Source organism: Dermacentor albipictus, chromosome 1 (genome assembly GCF_038994185.2).
Source record: "Dermacentor albipictus isolate Rhodes 1998 colony chromosome 1, USDA_Dalb.pri_finalv2, whole genome shotgun sequence".
Lineage (NCBI taxonomy): Eukaryota > Metazoa > Arthropoda > Arachnida > Ixodida > Ixodidae > Dermacentor > Dermacentor albipictus.
Window position 1 is genome coordinate 367222080 of NC_091821.1, and position 21746 is coordinate 367243825.

General features: G+C 43.1%; 2 protein-coding genes across 2 annotated transcripts; one reads left to right on the forward strand and one right to left on the reverse strand.

The window, feature by feature from the left end:
- Positions 1-4238: 4238 nt before the first annotated feature.
- LOC135906932 (probable transcriptional regulatory protein OEOE_0768) lies at positions 4239-5511 on the reverse strand. The gene has a single exon (XM_065438557.2). The coding sequence runs from the start codon at positions 5453-5455 to the stop codon at positions 4511-4513; it is 945 nt and encodes a 314-aa protein (XP_065294629.1). The 5' UTR covers positions 5456-5511; the 3' UTR covers positions 4239-4510.
- A 194-nt stretch (positions 5512-5705) lies between these two features.
- On the forward strand, positions 5706-20612 carry mRpS29 (mitochondrial ribosomal protein S29). The gene is made up of 13 exons (XM_065438555.1): positions 5706-5800; positions 5921-6042; positions 6108-6212; positions 6892-7000; positions 9072-9164; positions 10158-10294; positions 11287-11367; positions 11446-11525; positions 11731-11809; positions 12225-12284; positions 13416-13529; positions 16175-16289; positions 20401-20612. The coding sequence occupies exons 1-13, from the start codon at positions 5782-5784 to the stop codon at positions 20484-20486; spliced, it is 1200 nt and encodes a 399-aa protein (XP_065294627.1). The 5' UTR covers positions 5706-5781; the 3' UTR covers positions 20487-20612.
- Positions 20613-21746: the final 1134 nt, after the last annotated feature.

The window sequence follows — 21746 nt, forward strand, 5'->3', positions numbered from 1 at the left end:
GTCTGTGGTTCGAATCCCGGTGCCGGCAATTTTCCACCGGAAGAAAAAAAAGAAAGAAAAAAAAAGAAATCCGCGTGTTGATAAAATTGCATAAACAGGCCTGGAGTGTGGCCTGATCCCGGTGACCAGAACCGGTAACGCACTCCCTCACCAGAGCAGGATTGGCCACCCTGGTGCAGTACTTGGCCGCAACCACAACGCAACCATGACCAACATGAACGCAACCATGAACACAACAATATTTAACACTGGAACTTAATTACCTTTTGATGTTATTTTGTACTCTTAGGCTACTTTTCAATATACTTCAATCAGAGTTGACTGGTTGCAGCTGCAGAAGTGCGTTGCCTCATTAACAACTTGGCTCATGACATGCACTGGAATTTCTCGAACAGTCGTAGTGCGGGCCATCATCATGGCCTATGACCCTGTGTCCTTTTAGTCATACACGCGGAAGATCAGAGCACAGAGGTAGGCATACCACCTTTTTATTATTCCAAGGTAGCGAGTGCTCCATGCCAGTAGTAACCGCAAGATGGAGTCTTTTAAAGCAAAGCTTTACTTGGCTTACTACCTCAGAGTTTGACGAGTAGTTGTAGCCTGTCCCGCCCAGCAAGGTGGGCCGATTCCGTATATAGTGTAATTGTAAACTGGGCTGAGCTGTGGATGAGCTAGGAGCAACCATACAACTTCGTCCTCGTCTTTTCTGCTAGCCCTGCATAGTCTTCTTCAGTGTGACAATATCCTTCAAAAGTAGAGGGATGAACTGCCCAATGCAAATTTTTAAAAGCAGCTCTTTCCATGAGCAAACACAAACTTTTTTTTGTAAATCAGCCTTTTGCTTTGTTTAACAAAATAAGACTTCAGTGATGCACAACTCTGCTTTTTTTCTTTTTGTGCCATGCTTTGTATTTTAAAAGTATCTTGAAAGTAACTAAATACTTTTTTGAGTATCTTCTACTCTACTTCAGATACTCTTGCAATTTAGGTACTTGGTACTGTATTGAGAAAAATTTTTTGGTATCTTAAATACTTTGTATGAGTACCTTGTACATGTCTAGCGCTAGCTGGGCCCATCTCAAAGGCAGTGCAGTCTAATGCGGCACCTCAAAGCACTGGCTGCCATGAGGGAACATTGGAAGGAACTGATACATTCTTACCATTTATAAGTTGCCATGTGACCTGATGCATGTAAAAGACAGTGGTAACATTGACTATTACTTGTATGTTAAAATTGTGGGCCTGAGGCCAAATGGAAACTGGTGCATGTACATGCTTGTGCTATGCAAAATGATGCATGTACCAATCATTCCAAAGAGCCAGTTGGTGTTTGCATGAGAGAAGCATGCATGCCATTGTAGACTAATGGTTAGTTCATCGGGCTGTTGTGCTGGGAGAGAAAGTTTGATCCCATCATTGTACACTTATATATACTATACAATGTTTTCCTTGATGAGTTACTGCCATTTATTCGTATCAAGTATGTTGTTTCTAATCTGTTTCTAGCCTGTTTTGTTGGCCCAATCCTGGAGAGAGTGCAGTCTAAATATAAGGGCCCCTGGGGTTGCCGAGGGTGTGCCACTGGATATAGTCACTAGTTATGTGCTACTTTTCAATGCACCTCTTTGATGCCAACTTGGGCATGTGCCACTGGGTATGTTACAAATGCGATAATTGTGATTATGATTCCACTGATAACTCACAACAAAAAGTTGGAAGGCAATTCAACCTCTAGTTGACATTGATCAAATTTCCCAGTAAGACAGAGAGCTTTAGACTAGGAGGCCACAAGCATTGGGGCCACGGTACTGCGCATGCGTAGACTTCGATGCAAGGGTCTGCGCATGTGCAGTATCGTGGCCCCAAGCGCTAGCAGGGCCCAACGCTTGCGTCCCCCTAATCTAGAACTCCCTATTGTCTTTCATCAACTTCAACTCCACATTGATTCACCTTACAGATTTTTATTGAAGAGGCCTGAAAGAAGGCAAGACAAGTACCTATGTAAAACCTCTCTATAAATGTTTCTGCTGACACGGTTACCTTACTCTCCTCCTCCTCTATGCTCATTCCATCAGCATTTTCTCAATTTTCATTTCTTTTATTTCTGCCAAAAAAAGAGCACTTACCTACATCCTCTGCTACTGTTGTGTAGGGGTGCATGCATGCAACAGCAGTAAAAGCAGAAATACCCGAGGCTGAAGCTCATGTGAGCAACGAGCTGGGGAAGGGCGGCATACATTAGGGGTAAGCACTACTTAGCAATAATGATAGTGGCAAGTGAATATAGGGGCTTCATGCTACCTACTTCATACTTCAAAGTGCCTGGTAGGAGGCAAATAGTGCTTCACATTAAAGGGCACAGAGAATCCAAAGCATCAAATAAACACCTCATCAGCATACAGGGTCTGTCTTAATAGTAAGAAGACAACCGGCGGCGGGGGAACCTTCAGCTTTGCAACACGACTGGCTCGGTTGGTTTTGAAGAGGTGTAGCAAGTAGGCATCCTTGATAGTGTGCCCATTTTGTTACTGCGTTATGGCAACAATGGAACAAATGCTGGAAGCAAATGGAACAATGGAGCAAATGCTATACTACAGGTTCTGTACTGCGATAACATTACACACATCGCTTGCTGTCAGGGGGTTTTCGACTGGGCAAGGCATCACCACGCTTTCTCAACCACTATATTGCCCCGAACTCTCTCGCCGCGACCCCTTCCTGTTTCTGAAGATGACTTACACGTTGAAAAGACACCAATATGACACCATGGAAGATGTCCAAAAGGACACAATGAAGGTGCTCAACAAGATTCTACATAAGGACTTCCAAGATGCCTAAAAACAGTGGGAAACTCACTGGGCTCACTGTGTCGATGCTTGAGGTTCTTATTTTGAAGAATACTCAGTGTATTGAAATATTTTGTCAAATAAAGTGTGTTCTATGCACTCAGTCTTCTTATTTTCAGGACAGGCCCTGCATACCTTCTAATCTAATTTCACTATTGCAAAAAACCAAACTGAACAGTTCAGATTCTTGCGTTCAATATTATTGCTTGCAGACATATTCTTTCATTGCTGAATAGCTTTTGCAAGGATGTCATGGTACAGATATTTACTGAAGGTGGACACATAACAATTCATGTGAAAAACAAAAACAAAGAAAGAGCAAAAGAAAGACTGAATGTAAGTAGGATGTCGTTTTCTGTGAATTATCCAGTAAATGCGGAGCAGTTACATTACACAGCGCATTTTTGATTTCTACACTTGTGCACACATCAGTAAAGTGTACCAACTGCAACACTTAATTTACTCTTAGGTTGTGCTTCTGCCAAAGATGGCACCTTCTTTACAAAGCTTAGCAACAGGTGCAAGACATCTTTTATTCTGATGCCCGTTGCCATCAAGTGTATTCTGCTTCTGGTGCTGACAGTTTCTCACAAAAGTTACGAGAAACTGTGCAGCTAGTGCCTATGACACAAGCACAATTTTACTAAACATGAGCAACCATCTTATTTTAATCTTCTTGTACAGTGAACCAGAAAGGCAGATCAACTATACTGCATGCATAGCTAAGTTGTTTAAAGCTAGAAGTTAAGAAAAATGGCTAGGAGCTGTTACCCTAGCAATCTCGTAATCATACTGACAAGCAAAATAATTAACAAGAAGATGTAAACACCGTTAAGGGAGAGGCTACCAATGTTAGCGGCAGCACAAATATTTTCGAGTGTTTGCGGTTGCCTAGTTGAGGCCTTCTTTATTAGCACATCACAAAACTTGCCTGCTGGCACTATGTGAAAGGCATGTGCAAGTTTAAAGTGACAAGCATCGAAATACATGTAAGGGTGCTCCTACTTTCATAGACTGTAAAAAATTTTGTAGCATTTCAAGAAGCTTAAGATGGCATGTTGCTGCAGACCACAATGCTCTCTGCATTTACTGCAGTCCTGTTGTGGTATGCTTTCTAGAATAAAACATTACATTTCAAAGCAAAACCTGTGTAGCTGAGGCAGTTGATTACAGCACAGCATGTTATGAAATAATAGTTTAGATATTACAGCACAGTTGGACAAGACTGAACAGGTATTAACGTAGTCAGATGCAGCAATCATTTGAGCTACAGTGTATTTCTCCCTAGTCACGCTTGTTCTTTCCACACAATCACCTACTGCATAATTATGGATATTGCTTCTCTACGGAAACTATGGCCCCTTAATGTAGATGAATAGTATAACGAGCGTGTAACAAGCCCACGTTTTTAATCGAACACTGGCCCATAACTTATGGCAGAATCCTTGTGATAGCCTCTGCTTATAGTAATTGAGGCACAAATAATTAAATAAGATCAAGATGGGCGATTCTTCCGTGACGTGTAAGTGTACCCAGGAGGTGGCACGCAACAACACAGCACACTGCTCTTCATGAAATGAGTAGCAGCTTTATGTACACATCTTCCTTGCAAACCAGTTTTCCTAGATTGCATCATACTTAAGATTCATCTTTCATTACAAAGGCTACGCGATGTTAGTGTGAACCGCGACGATGTCGGAGTGTCCCTCAAGCTCGTCGCAAAGTTTAACAACTACTTCCAAGTGTTCTTCGGGGACAGTGATGGGTACATGGGGTACGAACTTCAGGCCGCACTCGGCTATCACGTAGCCGTTGGAGGTCAGCGCTTTGGAAAGGGCGAAATAGTCGTTAGGGTGGCACAGGAACTCGCACATCTTGGACTCGCCGTCGATCTCGACCACGTCTTCGGCGCCGTGCTCGATGCCCACCTCAAGAGCAGTATCGGGGTCCAAGGTGCCGCCGTCCTCCCGACCCGAGACCCGCACGAAGCCCTTTTGCTGGAACTGTTCCTTGACACCTCGCGCTTGTCTGCACGTGTGCTTCTTGAGGATCTGCTTCAGTTCGTTCCCGAATTTGCTTATATTTCCCGTCTCGACGTCTAGAACAAGCAGCACACCATGCTCCATAACGATTTCATAGTTTGCGCTCTTCAGGTTTTTCGGCTTGTCAATGCCTGCTCCCCGCCGTATCGCTTGCTCGATGCTCGCGTTGGATACGACCTGTGTTTTCTTCGCATTCTCGATCGCATTCGCCAGCGCGCGGTTTAGCTTCGGATCTGTGCTCCCACCGCCGGCTTTCACAGCGACTTCGATGATGCGCATGTACTTGTCCGTCATGGACATCTTATGTGCGTCTTTGGCCGCCTTGATGTGACGGATGTTTTGCCAGTGGCTGTGCCCCGCGTAACGTCGGCTTTCCCAAATGCGACCGGCGACGTCCCGTGGTTCCCGAAAGAGGCGATTTAGCGCCGGCATGCCGGCACAAGAGGTACTCACAAGGGCGAGAGAATGTGCTGTCCTTATTGTGTTTCTCACCAAGCATTGAGCAACCGGAGATTCAGTCACGCGAAGGACATTCAAGGGCAGTCGAGAAATAGCGTTGGCGAGCATGGTTTGTCAGAACGTGATTTACCAATCGCCAAAGAAAAACCTTCAGCCCTGCAGTTCGCACTCCTATCACGGCCAGAACGGCCACAAATCACAGTGCACGCAGAAAATGGAACCGGAACAGGAACTCCTAAAACTCAAAAAACCAAAGCGAGAACAAAAATAATCCATATAAATACTTCAAAGCTCAGAAATTAAAATAAAAACAACTTCCTAATTGAGAAAAATAATACTCAGAAGATATAAAAAAACAATGACACCAAGAAACCCAATAGTAGAGGTCGCATGGGTCTGTAGTGCCGGCAAGGTGGCGGCGCTCTGCAAGCAGCATGGCTCTGAAAATCAGCCGTGAGTCTCTGTGAAATCAAATCAATAATTTTTCCCGTCATTTCACCGACAAAGCGCCGTAATTCATTGCGGCCGCGAGTTTACGCGGCATGTTCTTTTCTTCTTTTTCTCTCTTTGAAGGCTTGCTGCTTCGGTCGAAACCAGGGAGACATGCGCGTTTGTGCGCAAAATGTCTTGCGACTCAAGTCGCTGTTGCTCCTGAAAATAATTTTCCTCACTTCAGAACATTGGAGTCCAATCCTGTAAGGCTGCATTATGCGCAGCATTTTTTGCTGGACAGTGATGACACGCTTGCGCTTTCTTGCAGACAAATCACACCATCGATCACGAAGCGAAGTTCTACACAGTTCCTGAACATGTACAGAAATCATTTTTCGAAGTTTACAAGGTGCCGAAGAAGTTTCAGGTGTTGGTAAGAACTTTGTGCATACATACAATGCGCGTACAAAGACTCTTGATGCGTGGTACTCTGGAAAGCGCACACGACGTGCCGACTTCGCAAACGAAGGTAACATGAAAGAAGCAGGGGTACAATTAAGGATACGAAGGCTGAAGAGCTCGGCTGTAGGAATTAAAAAAAAAGGGGAGGGGGGTGCAGGTAGACGGGTTTAGTTTAGTTTATGTATGTTGGGCCAATCGGACATAAAAAGAAAAAAAGAAAGAGAGATAGGTGGAGAAGGAAACTTGTAATGGCAGCAAGTTGTAAATAAAAGCGAAAAGTCGTACTTTCAACAGCACGTTGTTAATCTGGACATTATATTAAAAAAAGTTGCCGGTAGCCTCACTGCTGTGTCCGGAAATGCGTATTTCCTATTCCTGTACGGAAATGCGTATGTACGGAAAAGTGCCCTATTTATTAGATGAAATGTGCCTAACTTGTGGCTGAATTATTGTCTGTGCTTGCGTGCATCATTCAAAACTTGTATCTTTCAGAGCCCCAAAACAAAAATGTTGTGCGCTCTACATTTCTTGTGCATGACAATGCTGTCCCTGTGTGTGAAGTACTATTTTTCATTTCGAAGATAAGGAGACCTTGGTTAAATGACCATAGTGCAGACCTTGTTCTAACTTTTGTTTTGCCCTAATTTCAGAGTGAAATGTTTGCAGAGATGTCCATCATGGTGCGGCAGCCATTTCTTGAAGTTAAGTCGTACATCGAGTCATACGACTATTCACTCCCGGCCCTAAGGATCATGCTTTGTATCCACATGTGGTATTTCAGTGAACGAAGGGAAAGTGCTGTCTGTATCATTTCATTTTTTTGTGCACTGCAGTACTAGCGTGCTAGTAGTACTAGGATTTGAGGTACAAGCTCCAGAGGGATATAGAACAGGAAGTATTTGCATGACGACGTGAGCACCTTGTTGTCCAAGTCATGGCTTACACAGTGACCATAAATAAGCTAGAGGTCAGTCAATCAGTTTAATGTGACATGAATGCCTATTCACAGTGCTAGCTGTGCAACATTATGGGAGCTGTGGTAGAATCAGTACGCATTTATACACCCCTGTACTTGGTTGTTAAAGGTCGGATAACTGTTACGCAGTGCAGTATAACAAATAAAAAAAAGAAGAAGAAGTCTTGCCTGTGGATTGTATTTGCCAGCTAACCAACTTCATGTAACAGTGCGATCAAATTTGATGTGCTTTACTCATGCTCGAACAATAGGCAATGCTCCACTTGTGGTTGCAGCTCTTTACTAGACAATACACTGCAGAATTACCACATGCCAACTTAAAATATTAAATGCAAAATTTCTTTGTCATATGCATTTAAGTGTGTATGTATATGTGGGAACCAAATTTTGCAGAATCTGCACTCGCATGCCAAACTGAATTCTTGTGCCCTCAATTGAAGAAAGTGCCCGATGTTGCACCATTGGCGCACACACAATCGCTAAATGTGCACATGTGCAGTGCCATGCCTCGACACTAAGCACTTTCATTGTCAGAGGGCACAAGAATTCAATTTGTCTTGCGATTGCAGATTGTGAAAATTTTTTTCCCACCTGTGTATTCCCTCGGCACTGTAAAACACCATTATGTTTTAGTGTTGTCTCCTTAATGAACATGTCGAAAGCTGTGGTAATGCACTAGCATACATCCTTGCATAGTTCACTTGACTGAGATGCTACAGCACCTCAAAAAGGTTTTAGTTTTTTTTTTAACTCTTAAAGTTGTTAAAATGATCATCTAAGGACTGAAACATGATGGCACATCCTTTCTGGCATACAGCTTGAAAGGGCAAGTGAGGGAGGAAGGGGGGTGGGGTCTGACTTTTTGCCTTAAGTGTGCATAAGAGTAATATCTTTGTCATAGTTTTCACACTACAGACTCTTGTACTTCATTGGCACGCATCGTCTGATGTCTATGGCAGTATTGTCCCCAAGGACCTTTATAAGAAAAGTCACTGGTATTTATCTAGATGTAGGGCGTACTTGTAACAATAATCGCTTCTGTAGCGCCTTTCTCTTTTTGCTCAAACACCACTGGTGCCTAAATTCTCTTCTCATGCTATCTGTTCATCTGTCTTTCCAAATCTTGTAATATGAGCACAATTCACTGACTTAACAGTTCTCCTCAGGCAGATTGGTGGAAGATAAATTGAAGATAAAGATAGAAACTATAACTGTTTCCTGATGAAGTTGCAAAGATGTTTTTTTTTTCTGTTATATTCTAAGTGAAGTTTTTAATGATTGACTGAAGTTGGGGTGTGCATTAAAATAAGGGCATAATTTTTAGCATAAGCTAATGCAGAAGGTTAATATATAGATGACTGTAACTTGTGAAAGGTAAATCATTCATTTTCAAAACTACATAGTAATCTGCACTTCAATCGCCTAACAACCTATGTCGCTGTACAGTGCCTCCCCTATACCTATAATTTTCAGAGCGGAAGTGCTGGTTGAAAACTGGCCAGTTGGAGACCGTGGAAAGTACCACAAAGATGCTGGCCTATTGAAATGACATTTAACATAATCTGATAACAAGAATTGCATGATTGTTGCATTTTGACTTGAACCTGTATTAGCAGCTCTGTTGCACATAAAGTTGCGGGACATGGATTTTTTTTGTTTTTTTGTGATGTACTGAAGCTGCATGCAGAAAGCAATAGTAAATTATTTAATTTGTTCAGATTACTGTTTTATTTTCTTTTATGTTTCTTTTAGAAGAAATTCATTAGTGTTTGAGACATGCATTAAGAGAAGTTTGAGGTATTTCAAGTAAGCTGCCAAGCTGGAAAAAAAAAAAGCCTTGACAGCATCTTCAAGATGGCCAAATGGGCTGTGGGAAAGCACTCACACAGGCTCATCTGTTGCACTATGCAGCGGTGAACAACTGGATTATTGTTTCGAAAGAGTGGGGTGAGTATTCTGCTTGATGTTGGCATACCTTGCATTTAATGTATGTATGAAAGGATTACTTGTGGTTCATCATTGAAGGTGGAGATAAGTGAACCCATTGTGGTACCGTTTTACTGGATATAAGCACTAGTACTTGAGACGTGAGCTTTTCTAGTTTTTTTTTTTTTCGTTATAATCTTTTGGCATTCACTGGTCCTCACAAGTTTGGGAAGGAGTAGTGTTTAAGTGTGTGTGTATGTGGAGAGGATATCGCAAGAAAAAAACCACAAGAGGAACTAGAAAGGAGTTACATAGTAATAGTGAAAAGTAAAAATGGAAGTGGCCAACACACAATACATCTCGATAAAAAAACAATCATTACATTTTTGTAGTAATGGAAAAGTAATTGCATCACATAATGCTCCCATTTCCTATTTCTCTAGTTAGTCTTTTGTTGTATACAAAACAAGCTTTCATATGTTGTATACAACAGTCGCTTTACGCATTATGTTTAAATGTTTTGCTTTATAATTAAGTGCTTCTTTGTAGTTTGCCTCACTAATTTTCTCTGTAGCGCAGATGTGCCGTACTTGTAATGCTGAGTTATAAACAGTACGTGATTATAGCAAGAGTTGGCTTGATATTGTCATTAGTACAGTGTAGTGTACATTGGTCGTAGAAATAACTTGTAATTTGTCTTATAGCTGTTTCGGTACATCTCACAGTCGAAAGTGCACAATGTGACTAGGGTGCCATATAGGGCTCTGGCAGCAGTGATACTACTAGGGTTGATTTGGCACACTGTCAGTTAGTGTGTGTGAAAAAAAACACACAAAGAAAGAGTGACTTGCTCTTGCAAAGTTAAACCTTTGTTAAACCACTCCTTGCAGAGCTATGCTCAGCATGTGTGTGTGTGTGCGTGCGTGTGTGTGTGTGTGTGTGTGTGTGTGTGTGTGTGTTGGTGGCAGGAATTCATCTGGGAGAGTATTCCTGTATTGGGCTGTTTCTCTGCAGCTGCCCATTGGGTCAAAAGGCCAAAGGACAATGCCCAGAATGCAAGTGATGAAGCTCTGATGGACTCGCCGATTGACGCAGCCGTCTGGATGCAGAATTTTCGAGTCCTCAATGCTGCACGGCTGAAAGAGCTGAACGTACGTGAATTTTTTTTTTTGCTGTTCTTTTATTCTGTTTTACAATGCTGTCGCAGCACCTGGGCACAGTGACTGTTGCATATGCAGAACCGCACTGTTTTCAACCAAACTGCTGGTTTACCGTTGGTATCACTTCTGCGCGTGAGCTCAACATTAAGCTTTGAAAAAGCGTGTTACCATGTCCAAGTGACACTGCTTTTGCATGTCAACTTGGTCATTGTAATGGTCTGAGTCAGAACAGCTTTTGTTTTCTATTTGTTGTGTTAAAAACTATGCTGCCCTGACCTATCTCCGAAACTAGAAAAAAAGAAAAGAAATACGTGCAAGACATACTACAGTTTCGACACATCCAGCGTCTTACAGGTGTGGCCAGTGAAGCTGCTTAAAGGGAAGGGACACAAGAGAAAACTTAGTTGAGAAATGTTGGTAATTTACCCTTCTACAATATCATAAAAGACCCTATTACTGTGAGAAGATGCTTGATAAGCCAGGAACGAAGTGAAACTGAAAGATGTGTGGTGCCGTCGCCTTGAAGTTGCTGCACCATCCTGCCGTGATGCCATGGATTTCGACGGCACCTGCTCGGGCCCAGTTAATTATACATAGGCAGATATGGAGTACATTGTACTTTAAAGGCGCCAGGGGCTGAACTTGGCAAGCTTCAAGAACGTTTGTTGAGGCACAACAACAAAAATTTGAAAATTATTTGAAACCCACAATGTCACATTGAAGTACCAGCGCTGGGGATTTGATGTGAAGTTAAGAAGTAGACCTTTATCCTTAAATTTCTCTTTTTCAATAAACCTCTTACCATGAAATTAACAAAAAATTGTGTGTTGAAACAATAAGTGTAGTGTAAGCAGAATTAGTGTTTCACTTTAGTGTCCCGCTAAATCTACAGTTTTTACCTCACTTTCGTCGTTACAAATTGTGACAAATAACATTAAAGTGAATGTCTTCAGACATCTGATAACCTCCCTCCTTTTGTGCAGCTGACCACCACACAGACCTACAACTGGTCTGAACGAGAAGCTACACAGAAGGGAGAACCGTTGACAAACATAGTGGATCATGTGGGTATTCATTGTACAAGTCTTGCACGTGCATTGTACTTGGCCGTCACATGACAAACAATATGTACACATGCACAGGGGGTTGAACGCATGAAGCACGCATGCAGCTGTATGGCTGCTCTCCTGCAAGAGATCAAGGTGCACACCGACTCTGGGAGGTCAGTCCTCTGTGATGTGGTGATGTCAGCTGGCTTCTTGCTTTAAATTGTACAGCTGACCAACAGACCTTATTTCACACTTTCTACATTTAGGTGCATGCAAGAAAAGACGTAGTAGAAGTTGGGACATGTATTTTGGCATTTTATGTAATGAATATTAGGCATGTTGTATCATCAATCGTGATATTTTTACTCTTCGCTTAAGGATGAAAACCATGGTCATTGTCAAAGGCGTCAACAGCTTCTGGCAGGACACCTATCTCCGTCGACTCGATAAATCTTATGTGAGTGCTGCATATGCTGCTCATACCCTTTTTTGTTGTGCGGCTGTGTGCAGCTGACATTGAAGCAAGCATGTTGTCGAACATTAGATACCGTTTACTTGTTTGTGGTACTTTTTTTATTGGTTTTTATTAAGCATCACAATCTCACAGTCAAACCTTGCTGTAATGAACACGGATATAACAAAGTAAATCTAAAATGTTTCTTGCTAATATCAGCACATAACGAATATGTGCTTATAGCAAATAATGGATGTAACAAAGCTATTGTTATGTCAGGTATGACTTCATTATAACGAGGCTCGGCTGTAATGTTAGTCTATGGCCACAGGCAATATGGTTGCTCTATGTGATAAGTCCAGTAAAGTATTGTGTGCTTGTGATCTATGAAGTTTTTAACCAGCATATTGCTTTCCAGATTGCAGCAAAGGACCTGACTATAGTGAGGAATTTCAAAGAAATTCTTAAGAATGACTGGGTATGTATGACGATTATTTACTTATGGTCCTAATGTCCATAAGAGGGGGGTCCACGATAAGCAGATGCCTGTCTTTAGTTATTTTACAACTTCAAAAGGTATCTGCTTCTTTGAGAAATGCAAACTTTATTAAGCATAGGACAACCTAGTAACTGTACTGCTATGCAGATGATAGCAGACAACAGTGCTTGACAGCGCCCAAGACAGTGCCATAACAGGCAGTGTTCTGAAATTTCGTGACTGCTTTCCATCTATAAATGCACTCTACTGGTGTCCTTGTAGATTATTTCGCGGCCCTGATTTGACGTCATGTAACATCATATTGTGGGGTTTGGTGAGGGAACAGGTGTAGGATCAACTTGAAAGATAAAATTAAATTTCTCCATTGTGGTTCTTTGGAAAAGCTTGTGGACACTGGACAGTGTACGTAAATGCTTGCAGGTACTAAGAGGCAGTGCATAATTTAAGGCTATGCAAAAATTTTTTATCCTCTTTTCTCAGAATCACATTGGTTTATAGGTTATTAGTACTTTGATGCATACCTGACACTTGCATACTCGCATACCTGACAGCTCACCTGAATTTTCCATGAAGTTTATGAATACAGGCTTGTCCTATAATTTTACTAATGTTTCATCAAGTTTTACGAGAAATGAATTCTGTTCGCAAAAAAGTTTTCTTTGTTAATGTCCGGCTATTTGGAGGTCTTCAGATTGTGAAAGTGTGTGCCTTCTTGGAGCAGGTTTATTCGGACAAGCTCCTGAAGCTAGTAAAATTGGCAACAAAGTCACTGAAAAAGTAACTGTGATCTAAAAAAAAAGTGTGTAGATTGTCAGTTTGTGCTGTTGCAAGTTTGCTGCTGCTTGTGCGCTACAACCAAAGGTAAATAATTGTTAACGACGACTATGCTTACAACATGTGGTTGCTCATTAAAACCTTCGAAAATTGTGTGCCATCCCTCTTCCCACCTTCTGGTTTTGTGCCTGCGGGATATTTAAGAATTTAGGGTTTGTAGGTAAGCAGGTATGTACTTGTCAGAATTCCAGAACCTCATTAATCATAAAGACCACCATAAGATGTTCACATGAATAAAAATGTGCTGTGAGTTTTTGCTGCTACTCTTTCTTGCAGAGGAATGCAGCCATAGTCGTGAGTGTAGATCAGGCTGCCATGTCCTTGAAGCACCTTGGATTCACACATGAGAATGTACCCTGTTACTATCCGAAATACCTTCTGGGCCTTGAGGTAGGTCACACCTGCTTCCTCTGTGTTTCCACATTTTCTTGCCCATGTAATCCACGTGAAACATGGCATATTGATGTTTGCACAGAGAATAGAGCAATATCACTGTGTTGACAGCACTAGGATGTCGTCTGCTGGCATTGTGAAGCCAGTAGATGGCTCCTCACTTCTGCAGTCATGAGGCACCATTTAACTGAGTATTGAAGCTAGCTGCTTCCTGTTTGTAAACAATATTTGTTGCACGTGCATCATGGCAGGCTTTGAAAGTAATTTGTTCTCACTTTTTGGCAATTTGTGACAAAGGAAAGACTAAAATCCTTTATTAAATGTTCCAAATACAGTGGAATCTCAATAAACAGAAATCGCTTAAACGCAACTGCCGCTTAAACAAAACAAGATCCTCACGGTTGATTGATTTTGCATTCATGCAGTGCTCTCTGCAATGTCTCCCAGTAAATGGAACTTCTGTTAAATGGAACCAAGTTCCTTGGTCCCTTGAGGTTCTGTTTAAAGAGAGTCTACAGTACTTCCCTCAGTAGTTACCATTTGGTCAGCCCAAAATTAACTTGGGAAGTCCCTGCCACATTTATTATGCACTAAGACTAATCTTTGTATTTTATTGGTTAATGAAGTGAAGAAAGTGAAAAGAAAAGGCACTTGCAAGTTTCAGCTACCAACAGAATTACCTTCAGATCAAGATGAAGCGTGCACAGCACTTGCTCTGAATTACATATCTCCTTTTGCTTAAAAAGAAATCGATCTGCAGTCATCATTTGTGTTTGTCCTTCAGAAACTGTTACGAGTGATCTTGGTGTAACTGAATGAAGCTTTCTTGAAAACCTGCCACATCATGTTCTTGCATGTTGGACGCTAATGAATGAACATTATATACAGGGTCTGTTCTAAAAGTAGTAGGACTCATTTTTTAGAAAAAAGTTTTGTTCATGAGAATAGTACAAACGATCAAAATTTTTCAAAGTAGCACGCTTCCGCATCTACACACTGCTGCCAATGAGTTTTCCAGTTTTCATACGCCTCCCGGAACGCCTGGACCGGAATGCTGTTTAGCTCCCTCGTCACGGTCTGTTCAACCGCCTCTACCAGTCCGTGATACTTCCCCTTGAGTGTCGATTTTATTCTCGGGATTAGAAAAAAAATTTGGCGGGGCCAAGTCGGTGCTGTAGTTAGAATGCATCATGTAACCGCGTAAACGACAACGGACGAGGAAAGAAACACACAGTGCTGTAGTGGGGCTGAGGCAGCGTTGCCACCTTGCACTGGGCAAGATACTCCAGTATGCAAAATGCTGTGTGGCTCGACGCATTGTCATGGTGCAGCCGCCAATTGTTGGGGATGGCTGCATGGACACGAACAATGCGTTTTCACAGTCTTTTGAGGACTTCCACGTAAAAAACTGCATTAATTGCTTGTCCAGGTGGTACGAACTCTTTGCAGATGACTCCGTGTCAATCAAAAAAGCAAATGAGCATGGATTTGCTCGTTCATGCTTTCTTGGAGCGTGGGAAAGGAGGGCTGTGCCATTCTGAGCTCTGCCACTTGCTCTCCGGGTCGTAATCAAACATCCACATCTTGTCACCAGTCACTACATTGTACGAAAAGTCGGGGTTCTCATTCACATGAAGAAGATCCTGGCAGATCGCTTTCCGGTTGGCCTTTTGCTCCTCTGACAACATTTGCGGCACAAACTTCGCGCACACTTTCCTCATAGCTACCTAAGTTTTCAGTCATGATCTCAAAAACTTGGGTTTGAGGAATGCTCAAGTCATCAGCAATCATTCTGATACTCATCCTATGATTACTGTTCAGTAAAATTTTTACTCGCGACACATTTTCATTGGTCTTGCTGGTCGAAGGGCGTCCGGAGCCGTCGTCATCTTCCACGCTTTCCCTACCTTCTCGGAACAGCTTGTGCCACTCAAAAACACCTGATCTACCATGGCAGCATCACTGTAGGCCTGCTTAATCATGTCGCGAGTCTCTTTGCCCATTTTACCAAGCTTTACACAAAATTTGATCGTGTATCACTGATCCAGCATACGGTCCATGATTCTTCGTGGCATTTCGAGGCATTTCGACAGGGGTTCACAGTACAAGCGACCTGCTCTCTTCAATGGCCGAGAGCCGCCTGCCAATTTTTCCCAGCGTTCCCAATATCCCCCTTCACCAATCCTTTCGCGCACAGTCCGCCTCTCGTCCACCCATTCGTCCAAGAAAAAAAAACCAGTCCTACTACTTTCAGAACAGACCCTGTATTTCACTTTTACTATTTGGGCAGTGCTCTTTAGGCACACAGATGATGTTTACTGTGGGAAAATATTTATAGTGTAAAACATGAATTCATTGAATGCTGGCATTTTCCTAGAGGTGCATTCCTCCCTGCTCTTCCCTTGCTTATCACATTGAATGTGACAGCATAAGAGTTTATTTTGATAAACTGAACCATTTAGGTATAATGTACAGCTGGCCAAATTTCACTTTGTTCGAAGTCTTTTAGCCGAATGTGTAAGGATACATATTTTACTTGATGTGTGCCCTGCTTGTCAGGATTTGTTCTATTGTTGCACTGTAGCTGAACATAAGTTATCTTGATTACTGCAACAAACCAGACACTCTTATTATTCCAACAGGGGTTTGAGTTTTTTGAGCCATTTATACCGGTTCATGTGCCCAAATACAGTGAGAAGGAAATTGAAAGTTGCCTTGACTACTACCTTGATCGTGGTTATATTCAAAACCCAAATGGTAAGACTTTCTCTTTTTTTTTCTAACATTTGTTTAAATCAGATGGCATAAACCATCTAGAGCTCGTTGCTGTGTGGCCCCCATTGCACTTTTCATTTGCTTGCATGTGTAGCTTAAGAAGGTAGCTTAAATCTGAAATGATATTATAGTTTTGTACAAATGCACTGAGTCGATAGGGCAGTTCCTCAGCAGTTCCGCCTAAGAATGTGTACTGTTTGCCACAGCTGTCATCTGTACACATGAATTTTTGTGTGTGTGTGTGTGTGGTGTGGGGGGGGGGTGCAAGAGTAGGGCTGTTATAAAGAGTTTCTTAAAAAAAAAAGAAAGAAGCTGGGCTGCTAAGGTTAGTTGAACAGAGGCGAGTGGTGAGAAGGAATGCGACAGGAAGTTGATGATGGTGCAGTGACGATGGCAGCCGGTGGTAGGTGGCATGCACATACATACAGTGATGTCTTCTTGCAGCCGAAACAGTAATGGTACCAGCACTGTACTGTGTTCACTTTCTGGCACTGCAGGTGCGTGCAGCTATCTACAGCGTGTAGTGACTGCCCACTGTAGAAAACATGAGCACTACATTTAAGCATCATTTTGAGGCCACCATCACCACAGTGATGAGAAAAACTATGTTTGAAAAAGACGTGGGAACACATGTGGTTAAATAAACCAAAAGCAAGCAACACTCTTCACTGCACAATGCTGTACCTAAGGAGGCCGGACATAGCACGGCCACACGGAATAAATGTTTAGGGAAAATCAGCAGCTTGAGAGGAAGGAAATTTTTACCCACCTATTCGAGATAAAATTCTTATAAGTGACCTGTGGGAGCTACTCTTCACATCTAAGCAGTACTCTTAGGTATGACTAAAATTGTTTCAAGGACCATTTAAGCGCACGCATTTGTCTCTTGTGCTACTTTGTAAGGAGTGGCTGTACCAACAAAGTTAAAGGGGCCCTGAACCACACCGTGGGCTTGGTGAAGTAACATAGTCGGCGATTAGCATATACTGCTGTGAACATCTCAGCCAAGTTTTGCTGGTGTGCGTGGTGCATGGAGCTCGCAACTGGATCGCTAGGTCACCTTTCTCTCAAACGCTCTCTTTTAAACAAAAGGCCTTGTTCTCACTCTTCTAGACGCACTATTTCGTTATTCCCTTCGACGGCTACTATTGGCCGACAGCTGACATCAAGCTGCGGTCGGCTACATGGTGTAGATACCGCGGCCGCCAGAAGTCCACCGGCCAAGCACACTGCGGCTTGCAGCGGACAACCAAATTTGGCTTATGTTTGGCGCATCATAGGCACCAGAAGTGGAAGTCGTGGCATCTGTGTTAACATACAAAATGAAATTTTTAACTGCGCGGCACGGTGACATTTAGAAGGCGGAGCGTTGTGGGCATGCCCCACTGCGCCATAGCTTTTGCAGTGTAAGGCATTGAAAAAGGAACGGGAGCACAGCGGAGGCTGTGTTTGATTGCAAATAACTCAGTTTCTGCTGAACGCATTGAAGTATTTTTTAATAAAGGGAAAATGAGACATCCACCCAATCATAGCAGTTGCTACAAAGGAAACCCATACGGGTTCCTCGGAAGAAAAGCCTCACAGTTGAAGAAAACTTCGTCCTGGTCTGGGACACGAACCCGACATTACCGTCTTTCCGGAAGTCGAATTCGACTTCCCCCTACCATCTGCTAGCTGCCTGGTTAGCTCAGATGGTAGAGTGGTTGCCCCGGAAAGGTGGTGGTCCCGGGTTCGAGTCCTGGACCAGGACGAATTTTTCTTGAACTGCAAGGCATTTCTTTCGAGGAACCCGTATGGGTTTTCTTTGTAGCAATTGCTACGATTGGGTGAATGTCTCATTCTCCCTTTATTAATTACCTCTCTCCACCTTGCGCGTTACCACAGAACTATTATGCTCAAGTACTTCTTGCGGCAAAATATTTCTGAAATAGCCTATTTTCACTTCAAATGCCTTTCTTCCCTTTGATAAAAATTGGTTCAGGGCCCCTTTAAAGAACCTTAAAGTGTCATAGCACTGCACAAATGAGGATGGGAGTAGTGCTGCTGTTTCTCCCGCTTCTTTTGCTTTGTACTGATATGCTACAGTGATGGTTGGCCCAAACCAGTTTGTCCAGTTTGTACTTTTGCTGGAACCTAGGGAAAAAGATGTGGACACATTTAGCCAGGGACAATAGAAACGCTTGGCAGCTAGGCTGCAGAGGGGTGGGGTATTTGCCACTCATGATCCGAGTTGCCTGATTTGGTGTGTGTAGTGACAGTCATGCAAAAGTTCGGGAGATGGAGGGGGTGGGTGTTGTTTGATCCGCACCGATGGCACCGGCTGTTGGAATCTCAGTGCTGACGCCCGTTATTGCAACTGGGTCGCAAGCCCCAAGGGTAGCGTTGGCCTGGCGGCCTGGGGCACACTGGAAGCATCCGAAGGTCCCAGCAAAGCATGAGGCGACTGCTAACAGAACAACTTGTTTATTCTAGCATCGCAAAGAGCGGGCGGTCAGGTCGACCGAAGTAGAGAGACGGGAGAGCACGTTACTCAACAGCAGAAATCGGAGCCTCTCTCCTGGCGTCCGGGGGCAGCTGCTCTTATACTCTCGTAGTTGAGAGCAAGAGGGAAGGTCACGGGACTACGTCACGTGACAGCGGCGACAGACGGACTGATAGACACGTTGGAACAAGGAGGTGACGCATCAGACGGGCCGGCGCCGGTCAGACCTCCTCGCTTCACACTGGGGGAGCTCCTCTCCCCGGCTGCCGCGCTTTGACAAGCGTGGGCACACACACACACACGCACACACAAAGACACGTGGCACTGAACATGCCGGGACGCGCTCGGCGGGGAATGCGTCGCGGCCGCTCCGAACGGGCCAAAATGTCCGCCGCTTGGAACGAAGCTCCGGCGTACGTTGTATCCGCGCTGGCTTTACCGCGCGTCGTAGGCGAAACGTAACAGTGTCCGGCAAACAACATATTCAAAGCACAACGCTTTTTTCAAGAAACTTTGCCTCTAGCACCAGCTTTGAGAAATACGAACTCAGTCAAATGTATTGCTGCTCCAGGTAATTGCTCTGCATTTTTGCAGAGTGTGTAAACATATTAACCAGGACAGTAATGCATTTTGCTGCAGTTTTGAGAATTTGTGGAAACTAGTGCAAAGCACACACATAGTTGCTAGCAGAAGGTTATGCTTTGAGTACTGGGGCAGACTTTTACAATTTGTGCCCTCTTAAGTTATTACTTCAAGTTAATCAGTAAATATTCGGTAATAATCATAATAATATTAGCAATTACAGATAACCTTATGTACACTGCTACTATAGAATTTGGTGAGTGAAAATTGTCTTAAATGTTCAACTTGAGATGGGCTGAAGTGTTGCTGCAGTAATGCATGGTATACACTAAAGTTCTGAAAATTAGCCACGTCACTGCTTCTAAGTGTTCTTTATGCTGAGTACCTTAATCATATCCATTAAAGGGCTTGCTTTCTTTGGAGACCAAAGTGCTATCAGGATAAAAGAAGTGTGTGTGTGTGTGTGTGTGTGTGTGTGTGTGTGTGTGTGTGTGTGTGTGTGTGTGTGTGTGTGTGTGTGTGTGTGTGTGTGTTTGTGTGCGCGCTGAATTTGAAATGGAACAAATGATGTGAAGCATACATTGACGCATTTAGCAAGAATTGGGAATCAAAGGACTCGATTATTTGTTAGTGACAGCGATATAAATAAAAGCACAGTGAAAATTATAAGTGTGTATTTAAATCAGATGTAAAATTAATAGGGAAAACGGAAATGAAACGTGGACCGAAGGACAACCTGTCACTGCCAAAAGCCAGACCCACAGCCTCCCTGCATGATGCTTTCGATGCTCTGTCATAAAAGCTACATCAGTGGATAGCCCTCCATTCACTTTCTTGGGTGTTTGTTTACTAAACCTTAGCAATGGGAGCTTTAGCAAACGTTACTCGCAGATATGGTGGAGGATGTGGAACATGGTGTATGAGTTTCTGAGGCTTTGACATGGCTTTGAACCACCATGATTGCAGACATAGCTCAATGCCCACTGCCAGTCATATAGACGGTGCCTAATTTCTGTTGGATTTTTGCAGGTTGGACAGAAGAAGGCAAAGCTGAGTTGAAATTCTTAAGTGGTTACAACCCCAGAGAACTTGGAAGGATCTGTCGGTGGCGGTGACTGTGGCACGTCACCTAAGCCAGGCAGAATGACCACACGTACACTTTTAGCTATGAATAAATGGAATGTGCTCTGTTTATCAAACATAATGTAAAATAAAATAATGACGCTAGTGTTATGGGTTCATTCATGTCTTGTACACATTCAATACTGTACCTATGAAGGAAAGTACTCGCAGCATGAGATGCCAGAGCAGGTTATGTGAAAGAAGCTTCACTGAGTGGAAGCTTTACCCGAGAAGCTATCTAATTAATGTGATGTCTCTGCAAAGTAGCGAGACTGGTTTTATTGACGGTTTGTTTATATGCCAAATGGCAAGCTACATGGCATCCCCTTCAAAGTATAGGTAATCCTCGTGCAGGGATAATGTCACACGTGACATAATTGAAGCAGGAAAAATTTTATGTTCAAAGGATGGGTGCGTCAGTACCCCCTCTGTCACACCCACCGACATGGAGGTCAGATGCCTGGGACTATCGCGGGGTTGAATTTCGTGTGGTTTTGTCGCAGCTTTCTGCACATGGTTGCACACACACTTTTCCAACCTTCTTTGCCATGCCTTTGTGTACTTTAAGGTTCAATTAACAGCACAGGGACACCAAAGAGGACATTGCGCTGATTTGCAACAGTTTTTCTTTTCAGAAAGCATCACTAGTTATATAGTCACACACTACCACATCAACCATGTGCCATCAATCTGTCAAGATTTGCTAAAAATAATAACTTAATATGCCCTTTGTAACGAGCAATATACCGGGACGTATGGAAAAACACCAGGATTCATGAAAATGGAACTAAAACAAAAAAATGCTTTCGCATGGTTTATACCAGCCGGGAATACTGGGAATTCTCAGGGATTTTGAATAGTCTGGAAGTACTTGGGGAAAACTCGTGGAATTAGTGCGTCTATCAGGGAAAATCAGCTGAAATTTTATTGAAACGGAATCGCGGTAATGCTGGCTCGAGTCACATATAGGAATCGTAGCGAGTCGTCTTTGACGCCGTGTCGTCAGCTGGAGGAGTTGCCAGTGTACAGTCAACGACCGACTTTACGGTCGCACCCTAAACCATAATTTAATTTAACTAATTCAAACGGTTTCGCGGCACCACCACGTACTCCATAGAGTCAATGTATAAGCACGTCTCAAATTTCAGACGCAAGAACCCTTCGCCCCCAATTTCCCAAAATTTTTGCCATGACTGCAGGTCTGAAACGGCATTAACCAAAGCCACCACTGCCGCCATGTTACTTGGCGCTCT

Excerpts from the sequence above, each read along its gene's own strand:
- mRpS29 (XM_065438555.1), top strand. Across the intron at positions 6,213-6,891 it reads CGAAGAAGTTTCAGGTGTTG|AGTGAAATGTTTGCAGAGAT; the intron begins GTAAGAACTTTG and ends CCCTAATTTCAG. Across the intron at positions 16,290-20,400 it reads TTATATTCAAAACCCAAATG|GTTGGACAGAAGAAGGCAAA; the intron begins GTAAGACTTTCT and ends GGATTTTTGCAG.
- LOC135906932 (XM_065438557.2), bottom strand. The coding sequence starts at position 5,455 with ATGCTCGCCAACGCTATTTCTCGACTGCCCTTGAATGTCCTTCGCGTG.